A 12,489-nucleotide genomic window follows, 5' to 3' on the forward strand; every position below is an offset into this window, starting at 1 on the left:
AGATCCTTGCGTTGCAGACTGCAAGCTAGATGAACCGCTAGGTTTCCAGCTTCAACACTTCGCAAGGGCATTGACCACTGCTGCATGAGTAGACCGTGAAAGAAGAAATCCAGTCTACCATAGTTTCTGGATTTCAGTATTAAATAAAAGCTTGCTAACAAGGATCTTCCTAAGTCCTCGGCCAAGGTTCTGCTCCACGTGCGAGAGCCCTGGGTCCCACCCACAGTATCTTCTCCCTGACTTAGGGTGTGTGTGATGCCCAGATCAGTAAGAGACTAGGGATGCAATCTTGAATCGCTTGCTAGCATAGACTGATCAGTCTGCTTTAAGGCAACAATAACAAAATACGTTATCTTCATGCATTTCATATATTAAGGTATGGTCAAGCCCCAGAGTATTAAAATTATTTAAGGTTTTACTGTTCACTTAGAATTGCAGGCATCTGATGCTGAAAATGTCTTTTTCTGCTAACTTATTTATAAGGTTTCATTTAGCACTATGCCTGTCACCTAATAACCACTTCACAGCGCTTTGTGAGGTAAATATGACTATGTGAAAGATAGTCCCTTACTCCCATGCCATGAGTCTTTTTCTATGGGAGTTTGCAGATGCTGAAGTGTTCGATACAATTTATCATTGTCTTATGGCTATCACATAACCAATTCAACACAACTCTAGGGTGTTGCATCTCGGTTCATCACATTGAAAGTCATTGCTTTACTTCACGTTGTTTAATGAGCTCAATGCTTTTTAAAAGTATTACACATACACACTGCATTTTTAATCATTTCAATTTTGCTTCCAGTTTAAATTTGAATACTTTGAATTATTTTTATTTATAATATTTAAAAAGTAGTGCTGAAATGTATTACATATAATTAAGTCAAGCGTTTAAAATAATTCATTAATTTATATTAAACTCGATTAATAATGCAGGTATTTTATTTTTAATTCTACATACAAGTACATATATGTAACTTACAAATATTAATGAAATACACCGCCTATGAACTTTTATTTTGTTTACTATATATATATGTGTGTGTGTGTGTGTGTAAATATATATTTATATATATAAATTGCATCACATACATTTCAAATTTTAACACAATCTCTGCACAGTACAGATGTAAATTTGTCAAACTTACCTGTAGTGTAATGACTCCCAATGTAGTGGCACAAAAGCTTTTGCCAATCAAATGCACTGTTCTTCATCTTCGAATATCACTGATCTTCATTACTGATGTGGAATAGTAGATTTAATTCGGGGGGGGGGGGGGGGGAGGACCATTATGCCAATTTGGTTAAGCCATTCTTGGCGCACAGTCAGTACATCATCTCACGTGAATTCTGCAAAATCCACTTTTTTAAATCTGCAATTTCAAAGCTAGTCTAGCACATTGTCAACATTTTCTAAATTGCAGTGTTTTGGGATTATACTTTGCTGGGTGATGGCAACAGTGAGATATAATTAAACCAATTAAAGACAACCTTAATTAAATGTAGTAGGGCATTGTTATGTCTATCCCTGGTTTTTAGGTCTCGCCTCGGAGATTAGCTTTTGGAATTGGTCTGCTCTTTTCAAGCACTCGTGCTTGTGCTGGCATCCACCTTGCGGGAGCGCACAGCAGCGCGCAGGGGCCATCTGTTTCCCATTAGCGTGGTCACGCTTGTTGTTTGTGGTGTTAAATAACTCGCTTTAACACCGCCCTGGCCATCTTTCGTGTGGGATCCTCCTTTGTAAGAATCTGGGAGGCAAGCTCATCTTGTGTATTGGTGAGAGTGGCAGTTTAAAAAAGTAGCTAATCAATAACGGACTCGAAAATTGAAGGTATTCTACATTTAAAGTATTGTTCTTCTGGGAAGTGCATTTGTGCTGTTTTCCCTCGAGCTGCAGCGCTTAGAGTTGCTATATCCGCCCTCTCCATAAGAGTTCTGTTAGAACTGGGGGTCTCTAGTTGGCAGAGGTAGGTACCTTTGACCAAATAGGGACCCTTGCTTCTAAGTCAGGGAAAGGGGATTACACTACTGGATAATCCCTGCTCACCCCCTTGGTAGTTTGGCACAAGCAGGCAGGCTTATCTCAGAGGCAGTGTGTTAAGCATTTGTGAACACATACAGTAATACAGTGAAAACACTACAGATGGACACCACACAGGTTTTATAAAAATAAGTATTCTTTATATAGACTTAACACAAGACCACAAACGACAAAAATCCACAATATTGTACTCAAAATTGATTTAAAGATGGTAGAATTAACTTAGTTCAAGTTGATGGTAAATGCGACACAGTTCTCACAAAAGTACCTGGATGCGTAACACAAAATAAACAAAAGGCTCGCAGCGTTGGAGATGCGTCAGTTCCTTGCTTCGGGGGAGACAATGTGTTGCGCCTCAATGCTTGCGCAGAGTAGGGGATGCGTCTTGATCCTTACCGGAGAGAAGGTGATGCGTAGATTCTCGTGCTGCATCCCGGTTGCGATGCGGCAAGATGGTGCCCGACGCGACAATCCGGTGCGATGCGATAAGATGGCGCACTTGATGCGACGACATTGGGACAATGCGACACGCCCTGGCAGCCTTGCGGTGACTCTGTACTTTGGAGCCGCGACAGGCCCTGCGACACGCTTCTCCGATGGTGCGACGGCGACCCTCACGGTTGCGATGCGCTTCTCCGGGGATGCAACAGCAGACAGCTGCGGCGAAGGCATGCTTCTGGGAGATGCGGCAGCGGCACGCTTCTCCGGCGATGCGATGACGACAGCTGCGGCAGCAACACGCTTCTTCTTGTTGCGTCGCGCTTCCAGCTCCCAGCGACATGCAGGCTTCTGCAGATAGAATTCCCAGCAAGGAAATTCAGAGGGGAGCTGGTGGTGAAGTCTGTTGTCCCTGAGACTTCAGCAGGAGGCAAGCACAAGTTCAAGCCCTTGGAGAAATATTCTGCAAGATGAGGAAAGTTCTGTAAAAGTTCCTTCTCCTCTTGGCAATGAAGACACCACTGCAGGCCAACCCAACAACACAGCACACTGGCGGGAAGGGCAGTCCAACTCCTACAGCTTCCTTTGGTTCTTCTCCTTGGCAGAGGTTTCTTCTTGTTGTTCCAGAAGTGATCTAAAGTCTTGGGGTTTGGGTCCCTATATTTATACTACTTTTCTCTTTGTTCTCTGAAGGCAGAGAGGCCTTTGCCTAGTCCAAACCAGTTCTGGTCAGTTCTGGAGCACTTTGTTTACATGACTCCTTCTTTCCTTTCAGAGTGCAGGGCAGAGACATCAGACACACCACAGGAGGTGGAGCCAGCATTGTGGAGGGAAGGCACCACCCTATTCAGGTCCCAGGTGCACTCCTCCCACCCATCTACATGCAGATCTTCCTATTCAGCCCTGTGCTGACTCATCCTCTCCCCTGGAATCTCCAGCCCCTGTCACTCACAGAACAAGACTCACAATACACAACCTAGCAGAGGCAGGCTTGGACAGTTAAGCAAGAAAATACCTACTTTCTAAAACTGGTATTTTCAAACACAGAATGTTAAAACCAACTTTACTAAAAGATGTATTTTATCATTCTGAGTTCAGGCATACTAAATTCGAATTTCCACCATGTTCCCTGAGTCAGTTAGGATTATAAGAAGTAATAATCAAACTGCCCATTCTGGCCTATGGAGAACAGGTAGCCTTGCAATAGTGAAAAACGAAAATGGCTGTAATTCACTATTAGGACATGCCACACACACCAGGGCATGTCCTACCTTATACTTACAATGCACCCTGCCCTTGGGCCTACCATAGGGGTGTCTGATATGAAGATAAGGGAAGGTTTTGGGACTGGCAAGTGGGTGCACTTGGTCACTCAGCATGGCAGTACCAGACTGCACATAGGCTCTGCAATGGCAGACCTGAGACACACTTTACAAGCTGCTTCTGTGGGTGGCACAGCCAGTGCTGCAAGCCCACCAGCAGCATTTGATATACAAGCCCTAGGCACACATGGTGCACTGTACTAGGGTCTGACAAGTAAATCAAATAACTCAATCATGGAGTCACTAATCAAAACATCAATTTAACATAGGGAGCACTTGCACTGTGCACTGAATAGCAATGGCACAGTGCCCAAAGCATCTAAACCAGCAAAACATATCAAAAACAGAGGAGGCAATCAGAAAAAATGGAAGGGAGACTCACGCCAATGGTACCAGGTCTAACACGTGTCCCCTCCAGCTGAAATGTGGAGAGAACTACCCTTCCCCATAGGAGTTCTCTTCACTAAGGCGGAAAAATCTGGACAGACCATCAGCATTGGCGTGTTCTGTACCAGGGCGGTGTTCCACTGTAAAGTCCATCCCCTGTAGGGAAATGGACCACCTCAACAACTTTGGGTTCTCACCCCTCATCTGCATCAACCATCTGAGGGGCCTGAGGCAATCAGAAAAAATGGAAGGGAGACTTACACCAGGTCTAACAAGTTCTTACTCCGTCTTCTCAAGGTCCTACTCTGTACCTTGGGGAAACGTAAATTTGCCATTCCGGGGTGAGATGTAGCAGCCTCCCTTGATCACGTCAGTATTTCTTCTGGTGGGACTGGATTTGAGTGTCACCAGCGGTTTAATACTGCCACCTAGTGGGTGAGCGGCAAACATTAATTTGGGGATCTGACGTCATGGCATTATTTTCAAAGCCGCGTTTGTGCAAGAGTAACATGTACTGCTAAACTAAGACAGTGAGGCATTTTACGTAAGAGAGCGTACAGTTCAAGCTTTATCGTCCAGCTGTACTCTCGGGTAACTTACATGTACCACGAACAACCATGTAATCGATTACAAGATAGCTGCGTATGTTTTAGGTCTCTGCTACAGACATTTGGCTGTCTCAAGTTTTTCACAAGAAATATTTATCAAACTGTATACTTATACACATGCACACAGGGGATTTTGGTCAGCCCGCTTCATCCATGGACGTTCAAGTGTCATTTACATTTTGTTTTTGCCCAGTGCAGTATACAATTTGTACAGTAAGTCAGCCCACTTTTACCATTGCCTTTCTTGCACTGTGAGAAATTTCATTAGTCCTGTTCACATGTGCAAGCCCCCAAAAGGTCTGCACTTAAGTACACCCCCCGTGTGTGTCTGACCTGCTGGGACAATCCTTTATAAATATATTTGGATATTTAATATGTTTGCCAGTAAAAGCTTGCCTTCCAAAGCCGTACCTATTGGCTTTGCCAATGCTTGTTTATAAATGCTTGTATGTGTTCTATGCAAAACGTACACTAGACCTTGATTATGTTGGTGTTTGCCATTATGAATGCTAAACAATCACCAGCATCCCTCTTTTGCGCTGTCTCCCCATCATAATCTCTCTCCATTCACTGCCATTCTGTCTCTCTCTTTCCCTCTGTTCCTGTCTGTTCTTCGCCTGTTCGCGCTCTGCCTGTCTATAACTCCCTCGCTATCAGCGTGTGCCTCTCTAACTCCCAGACAGTTTCTCTTTGCCCTTGTATAACATGCCTCTAACCAAACCCTCTCACTCTCTGTTCGCACTTCTCTCCGTCCCTGTCTATTGCATCTATGCCTGTTAGTGTTCACCCTCTTCCTCCTATGAGCATGCCCTTCCCTTTCTCCTCTTCTCTGCTGGCTCACTCCCTCACTTTATCTCGCCCCCATCCCCAGATCCCCTTGAGGGCCCTGGCGGTGGGTGGCAGTGAGGGAATCTGGGGAGGAGGTCACAGGGTGGGGGGGGGACTACAGAGAGATGAGGGGCACTAGTAGAGGATGGCAGTGAGGAAAGTCGGGGAGGAGGTCATGGGGAGGGGAGGAACTACAGAGAGATGAAGGGCACTAATGGAGGGTGGCAGTGAGGGAATCCAAGGAGGTGGTCATGGGGTGGGGTGAACTACAGAGAGATGAGGGGCACTAGTGGAGCGTGGAAGTGAGGGAAGCCGAGGAGGATGTCATGGGGCAGGGGGAAACTACAGAGATATGAGGGCACTAGTGGAGGGTTGCAGTGTGGGAATCCGAGAATGAGGTCATAGGGTGGGGATACTACAGAGAGATGAGGAGCACTAGTAGAGGATGGCAGTGAGGGAAGTCGAGGAGGAGGTCATGGGGAGGGGGGGGACTGCAGAGAGATGAGGGGCACTAATGGAGCGTGGCAGTGAGGGAATCCAAGGAGGAGGTCATGGGGTGGGGGGAACTACGGAGAGATGAGTGGTACAAGTGGAGGGTGGCAGTGAGGGAATCCGAGGAGGTGGTCACGGGGTGGGGGGGAACTACAGAGAGATGAGGGGCCCTGGCGGAGGGTGGCAGTGAGGGAATTTAAGGAGGAGGTCATAGGGTGGGGGGAACTACAGAGAGATGAGGGGCACTAGTAGAGGATGGCAGTGAGGAAAGTCAAGGAGGGGGTCATGGGGAGGGGGGGAACTACAGAGAGATGAGGGGCACTGGTGGAAGGTGGCAGTGAGGGAATCCGAGGAGGAGGTCATGGGGTGGGGGGGAACTACGGAGAGATGAGGGGCGCTGGTGGAGGGTGGCATTGAGGGAATCTGAGGAGAAGGCCATGAGGGGGAGGGGCTACGGAGAGATGTAGGGCTATGTTGGAGGGTGGTAGTTAAGTTATCTACAGAGAAAGAGTTCATTGGTGGGGCATAAAGAAAGACTTCCACACCAGCACTAAAGCCGGCCCTGTCATGGCCTTTCTGTTTTTGTTTATTTAATTAATAGTCAGGTGATTAGGACAACTGTGGAGCATACTTTAAAGTGCGTGCTAATTACATTCACTGCTATATTCAATGGTTTAAGTTTGAAGGTGATTTTACTATTGTTTTTCTACTGGGAATAATAAAAGTGGAACTGAATGGTGGCTGATATTGGGCTGGGGCCCAAGGTCAGCTGTGAGATGAGGTACAATGGAGAGGGGCGGTAGAAAACTGGATAATCAAGCCTGTAAGGGAGCGCGGTGCAGAATCAGGGGTCAGGTGGAGGTAGTAATGAAGAGGGTTTCTGCCTGAAGGCTCGCACAGAAGGAGCCTGAGTAGTGTCACTTGCCTGATACTCCCACCTTAGAAATCTCCTCGTCCCATCAAAGGGACATTACATGGAAAAAAAAAACTTTTTGAGAGTGATAACATTTAGAAAGAGACTTGGAAAAAAGTGCGTTTTACTGGGCCTTGTAAGACTAAGGAGAGATAAAAGAGGGCCCAGAAGCAGGCCTGGCTAGATAAATAAGCGATAAATCGGGCCAGCAGTAGCCCACCCGAATGCACCCTTGGCCTACCCAAATAAAAATTCCTGGAACCGGGCCAGCTTGGTCTTGCGGAAAACTGTCAATCTCAGGCCCACTATCTCTCCTTTACTGTGCCTGTCTCCTTCCTCATACCTTTCTCCAAGTGCCCCCTACTGCCGATGTTCTTCCATTCTCTGCTGGCCCCTTCTCCTCCCCTCGCTCTACCTGCAACAACCCGTCGTAAAACCCAGGGTAACTCTTTCTTCCGGTCTTTCTATGCTCTACCTATTCCTCTCTCTCCCTCTCAACCAGTATTCCCCTCCTTTCCTACCTCTCTCACACTACCTTTTTGCTTGACCTTTTTTCCAACTTATCTTGTGTTGCTCATCTGTGTTTCTGTTCTCTCTCTGCAAGTTTGTCTCCACTTAGCAGTCTCTCTCCCCCATGTCTCCTTGCCTCTGTCTCTCACCCTTCTTTGCTTCTCTCCCTCCCCTCTTCCCTCCATACTCTGCACCCCTACACTTTTGGCAACCCCTTGTTCTCTCCCCTCCCCGGTCAGGCAAGCAGTCTGTCCTGATTGCTGATTAATCTGTCAGGAGACACAGGCCTGCCTCCCCAGGTGTGTAACTGCCTGCACAGTCAGTCTTATTAAATCACTCATATGCCTAGTCCTCTAAAACTGGAGACTGTGGGCAAAGCACAATAAGTGCCTCATGCCACTGAAGTAATTCTTCCTGGAAATATGATAGATCCTCTCATTTTCCCTTTGATTATTTTTGCAATATGGTCTCATTATTTTTCTGGATATATTTCCATAATGCATTATTTGGCTATATTAAAAAAAAAAAAAAAAAAAAGCTATCCAACCCCTCAAGAGGTTTAAACTTCCACCGTTTGGTTCTCTAATGTGTTTCATTCTATATCATTTTTGGTTTCATTAGCTCAAATGTCCAAACCTTAAATAATATACTTACTTAATGGAAGTGTAGCTTAAAAAATGGCAGACAGTAGGATCAACCTATTTACATTGTGCTTTTAACTACGTGATTATTTGGATACAATAAAAGAGGTAAACATGCTCTTATTACTCAGTTTTATGAAAATGGAAACCGCTTTAAGTTGCACGCTTTTAAACTTTTAGTGCTTTCTTTTTGGTTACAATCGTTGATGAAATAAAATTAATATTAAGGAATGCCTCCTTGCGCTCTCCAAATGTGGCATGTAATGTGAGATTACGTAACAATATATGCTACAAGTAGACAGTGCAACATCACCTTAGCACCACCGCAACACCACCTCAGCATCAGCACCACCTCAAAATCAGAACAGCTCCATCTCAGCATCTGCACAGCACCACTATTAGTGCAAAACCAATTCAATACCGCCCCACCTCAGCACCAACACAGCATCAACAAAGCCCCACCTCCGCACCAACGCAGAACACTTAAGCAGCATGCAGCCCGAGCACCAGTGCAGCAGCACCACCACCTCAGCATTACTCAGCACCACCTCCACACAGGCACACCACCACCTCAGCATCACTCAGCACCACCTAAGTCTGCCCTCAGAATCTGGCATCTTTTGATTCTCCCCTAGTGTCTGTCCGCTGCTTGTGTTGAAATTCAGGGACTGTTTCTCAACCTCCACCCTCCCGCTGTTTATGTCCCCTCCCCATGACAGAAAAAAGCTATAACAAACAAGCAATAAAACAGGCAGAAAGAAGTTGCCAGCATTGCAAGGACAAAAAACTAGTAGACTTTTTTTTATGTTAATTCTGTTTTTTTAATAGGGTTTTTCAGTTGTACATAATGTCTTCTTGGTTATGTATAAGGTAACACAAATGCTTACAAAACTTTTTTATTATAACTTTTCAACATGCTGCACATCAGCCACAATGCTCTACAACATAGCTTAAAGACATTGGCAAACCCAATAGCTCTAGCTAAACACTTATAAGGTCCCAAAGGCGAGACCTGTTGGCTATGCCAATGCTCGTTTCTACTGGACAGTGGAAATTATGAAATAATGTGTCTATCGTGCCAGTTTTGGCACCAGAGGGTATAGGATTTCAGCAGATAATGCAGATTTTATTTTAGCAAGGAGCGTCCCCAATATTGCAAATGTAATGATTGTATTTGGTTTTCTTTGTGAAAATCAATAAAGTAACGAACCTAAAAATTGTATTTTCTCTTTCTCTTACCTAGGGGTAAAGCACCAACAGAGCATAAGCCTGGAGAGGATTTCAGTTTCCTTCTGATGGATTCTTAGAAGGGGCAGAATTTAATGCAACGCTGATGCACACAGTCTGCTTTAGAGACAAAGGCATCTGCAAAAAGAAGGCCTGGACATCACTCGGTGCTCACTGGCATCACACGCTAGAAGTTGTTAATTGGGCATCCGGTGATCTCCCATTCAACCCGCTGTACTCGTGGTAATTGATGTAGGGTATCGTTTCAAGCTAAGGTTATTGTGAAACCCCACAATACCACTGCCTTCAGAACCTAGATCACTTGCAAACATCAGTACAGGTTATTTTTGAGCAGTCTGAATGGCCAATGAACACTTTTTGAGCGCCCGTGTTGAGCTGTCAAGTTGCAATATTTGTCAGAGCACAGTAAATTCTAACCTAGGCCTCTTTGCCGTTCTATGTAGACAACTACTGGTCAAACTGTTTTCACCACCTCTTTTATTTTTTTTGCATATGCCGAAATAAATCTAAAGAGAAGCATCCTTTGCTTAACTTAAAATTAAATTTTATGATTCAATCCGTTTGCTCAAATATTATCCTTTTCATTTCTGTACAAATTTTCATTGGGTTTTTAAGCCTAAAAAATTAAGAAAACAATATGTGTGTAATGTGGCATGTTCATAATAGTCGTCCTTCCCAAAGCTTTCATGCAGACATTGTAAGGCCAAAGTCAGTATAAACCATCACCAGAAACGCACCAACAAAGAGGGAACAGCCTGCAACATAGCCATGAGGCACCACGCTGAGTCGGATCAGCAGAGATGCATCCACATGCATGACTTAACGTCACATGATCTTCTCATGTTTGCCAGAGTAACCTCTTTTTTTTTTTTAAGTTTGAGTTTATTGAAGAAAAGGAAGGAAAGGAAAAGGGGAGAGGAAAGGGACAAAAACATCCTGGTAAGCATGTAAAAACAAAAAAAATAAGCAGTTCAATAAAAATTCTCATTAAAGGCAAATATAACAAGCATGAAGTCTACATAAACCAAAACATCGTAGAAAACAAAAATATCATATAACATATTAGAGCGTAGTATCATATCAAAAAGGGGCAGTAAAGAAAACAATGAAATCATGGTGGTTTACGCACCTCAACCGTGTCAGGATCTGGAGAGATGTGTGCTGGGGCAAAGAGGAAAGGTAAGATACCAAAGGAAGCCAAATCAAGTCGCGCTTGATTGCTAGAGAGATGGGGGACACGTAATTAGTATCTAGGCGATGATGGAAGCAAACTGCATTCCACCAAGATTGATAGGAGACATTTGCAGCTTGCTTCCAATTAGAAGTAATGATATGGAAGGCCACAGCAAGTAGAAGATCAAGTAACAGATAATGGGAAGGAGATTGTGGAAGGGATGGTGATAGAGAACCTAGAAAAACTTGCGGAAGGGAAAAGGGGAGTTGAAATTGGAATATCCTTTGTATTTGTGTCCATACTAGGCGCCAAAACTTGGAGATAGGAGGGCATTCGAATAGCATGTGTTTGAGATCTGCAATAGGGCAAGGACAGGACCAGCAAATAGGAGGTGTGTTTGAAGAAAAACGTGATAAAGCAAGAGGAGTACATAAAGTTCTATTATAAATAAAAAATAAGGTTTGGGTAGTGTTAGCAGCTCTAGAGGTTCTATGAAGTTTAGCCCATAGCTATTCACAAAAGAGTAGCTGTTTAAAGACTAATATTCACATTGCAGTAAATATGAGGAGACCAGGTGGCTGCATGAGGTTGCACCTGTTAGAGAGTGTGGCATCAAATAAAGCAGAAGAGTTATTCAAAAATAAAGAGTCATTTGCTAAATGGCGCTTATTTAACAAACACACATCGATCAAGTAACTGCCGGTCACAGAAAGGGCAATTACCGGTAGTGCTCCCTTGCGCGCTGGCGAAGTTCATCAGACGCGAGGTGAAATGGTGGCCGCATTACCACAGAAGCGCATTGCAGCGCAGTCGAGGTGAAGAAGGCGTCATGGGGCGCCGTAAACAACAAAACCCCGCTCCGGAGGCGCCTCAGTGCTTCCGTGTCCAAAACCGCTGCTCTGGGAGAGGGAAAGCTGGTGAAAGCTGCGTCGCAAACATTATTCTTCTCCGTCGTCACTGGAGAATTACGGACACGCCGCCATTTTACTTGGGCGTTGGCCACGCCCCCCCTGCCAGAGTAACCTCTAGCACAATAACCGGGCTTCCGTCGCCCTTCTATGGTCCACGCCATGAGTCCGCATACCCAATGTCGCGAGCTTCTATTGCTTGCATAGACCTCTTGGCAGGCACAGCCTCAGGTTCATTCAAGATCTCCAACAAACACAGCAAGGACATTTTCTTTGTATATACAAGTCTGCAGCCCAGCACCAGGGATAGGGCCCGGGCCACCACACCCCAGAAGCAAGGAAGCACAGTACATCGCTGAACGGATCTGAAAAAATCCCCCGTTGTCAGTCAGAGAGCGTAGGAACATGGGTGAACCGTCTTGCTCCTTCTTCTTCTACCTCACCCTCATGCACGTCCAACTATGCAGTTCATTATAATAGGCCAACCGGTGGCAGACTGAATGGGCTACTTCTGCTTGCATCAACTGAGGCTCTTCGCAGTTCTCGTCTGACGGTGCTCCCATGTGTGCTGCCTGGGGCCATCCAAAAGCCTCCAGAGAGTTGGTCACCAGCGTTCTGTAAAACTTGGAGATCATTTTACTGCTACAAGCCAGATTAGATGTTACATGATGCAGGAGACATGAGAAAATCTGGGCTGGAATTACCATGTGTTGCAAGTATTTCCACCACACATTGTAAAATGACACGTTCCAGGCGGGACCTTGAACTAACTCGTAGTTCCAGGAGTTATCACATTTCCCGTGGGCCAATTTCTACACAATGATTCAGTCTGCTTGCAGCAGGTGGAGTTTCTGCAGAATCCAGGGCCGCAACTAAACCCGACCTTCGGGGGGGGGGGGGGGTGTAAGACTCCCAGCCAGGGCTGGCCCTAGCACTGGCCGCGCACGGTGCAGCAGTCTTTTTTGGTACGCTTCCCCCA

The 12,489-nt window shown here is 45.3% G+C and overlaps 1 protein-coding gene across 3 annotated transcripts in view; it reads left to right on the forward strand.

Moving 5' to 3' along the window:
• The window catches only part of LOC146858186 (alpha-aspartyl dipeptidase-like), a 193,355-nt gene extending 183,371 nt beyond the window's left edge, over positions 1–9,984 (forward strand). For all 3 annotated transcript variants that reach the window (XM_085648954.1, XM_085648952.1, XM_085648953.1), the window contains one exon: positions 9,424–9,984. In XM_085648954.1, the coding sequence (XP_085505080.1) occupies positions 9,424–9,429 (6 nt within the window). In that variant the 3' untranslated portion in view covers positions 9,430–9,984. The remainder of the gene's footprint in view (positions 1–9,423) is intronic.
• The last annotated feature ends 2,505 nt before the right edge of the window (positions 9,985–12,489 follow it).

The sequence above is a fragment of the Triturus cristatus genome, chromosome 3_2 (assembly GCF_964204655.1).
Source record: "Triturus cristatus chromosome 3_2, aTriCri1.1, whole genome shotgun sequence".
NCBI classification, from domain to species: domain Eukaryota; kingdom Metazoa; phylum Chordata; class Amphibia; order Caudata; family Salamandridae; genus Triturus; species Triturus cristatus.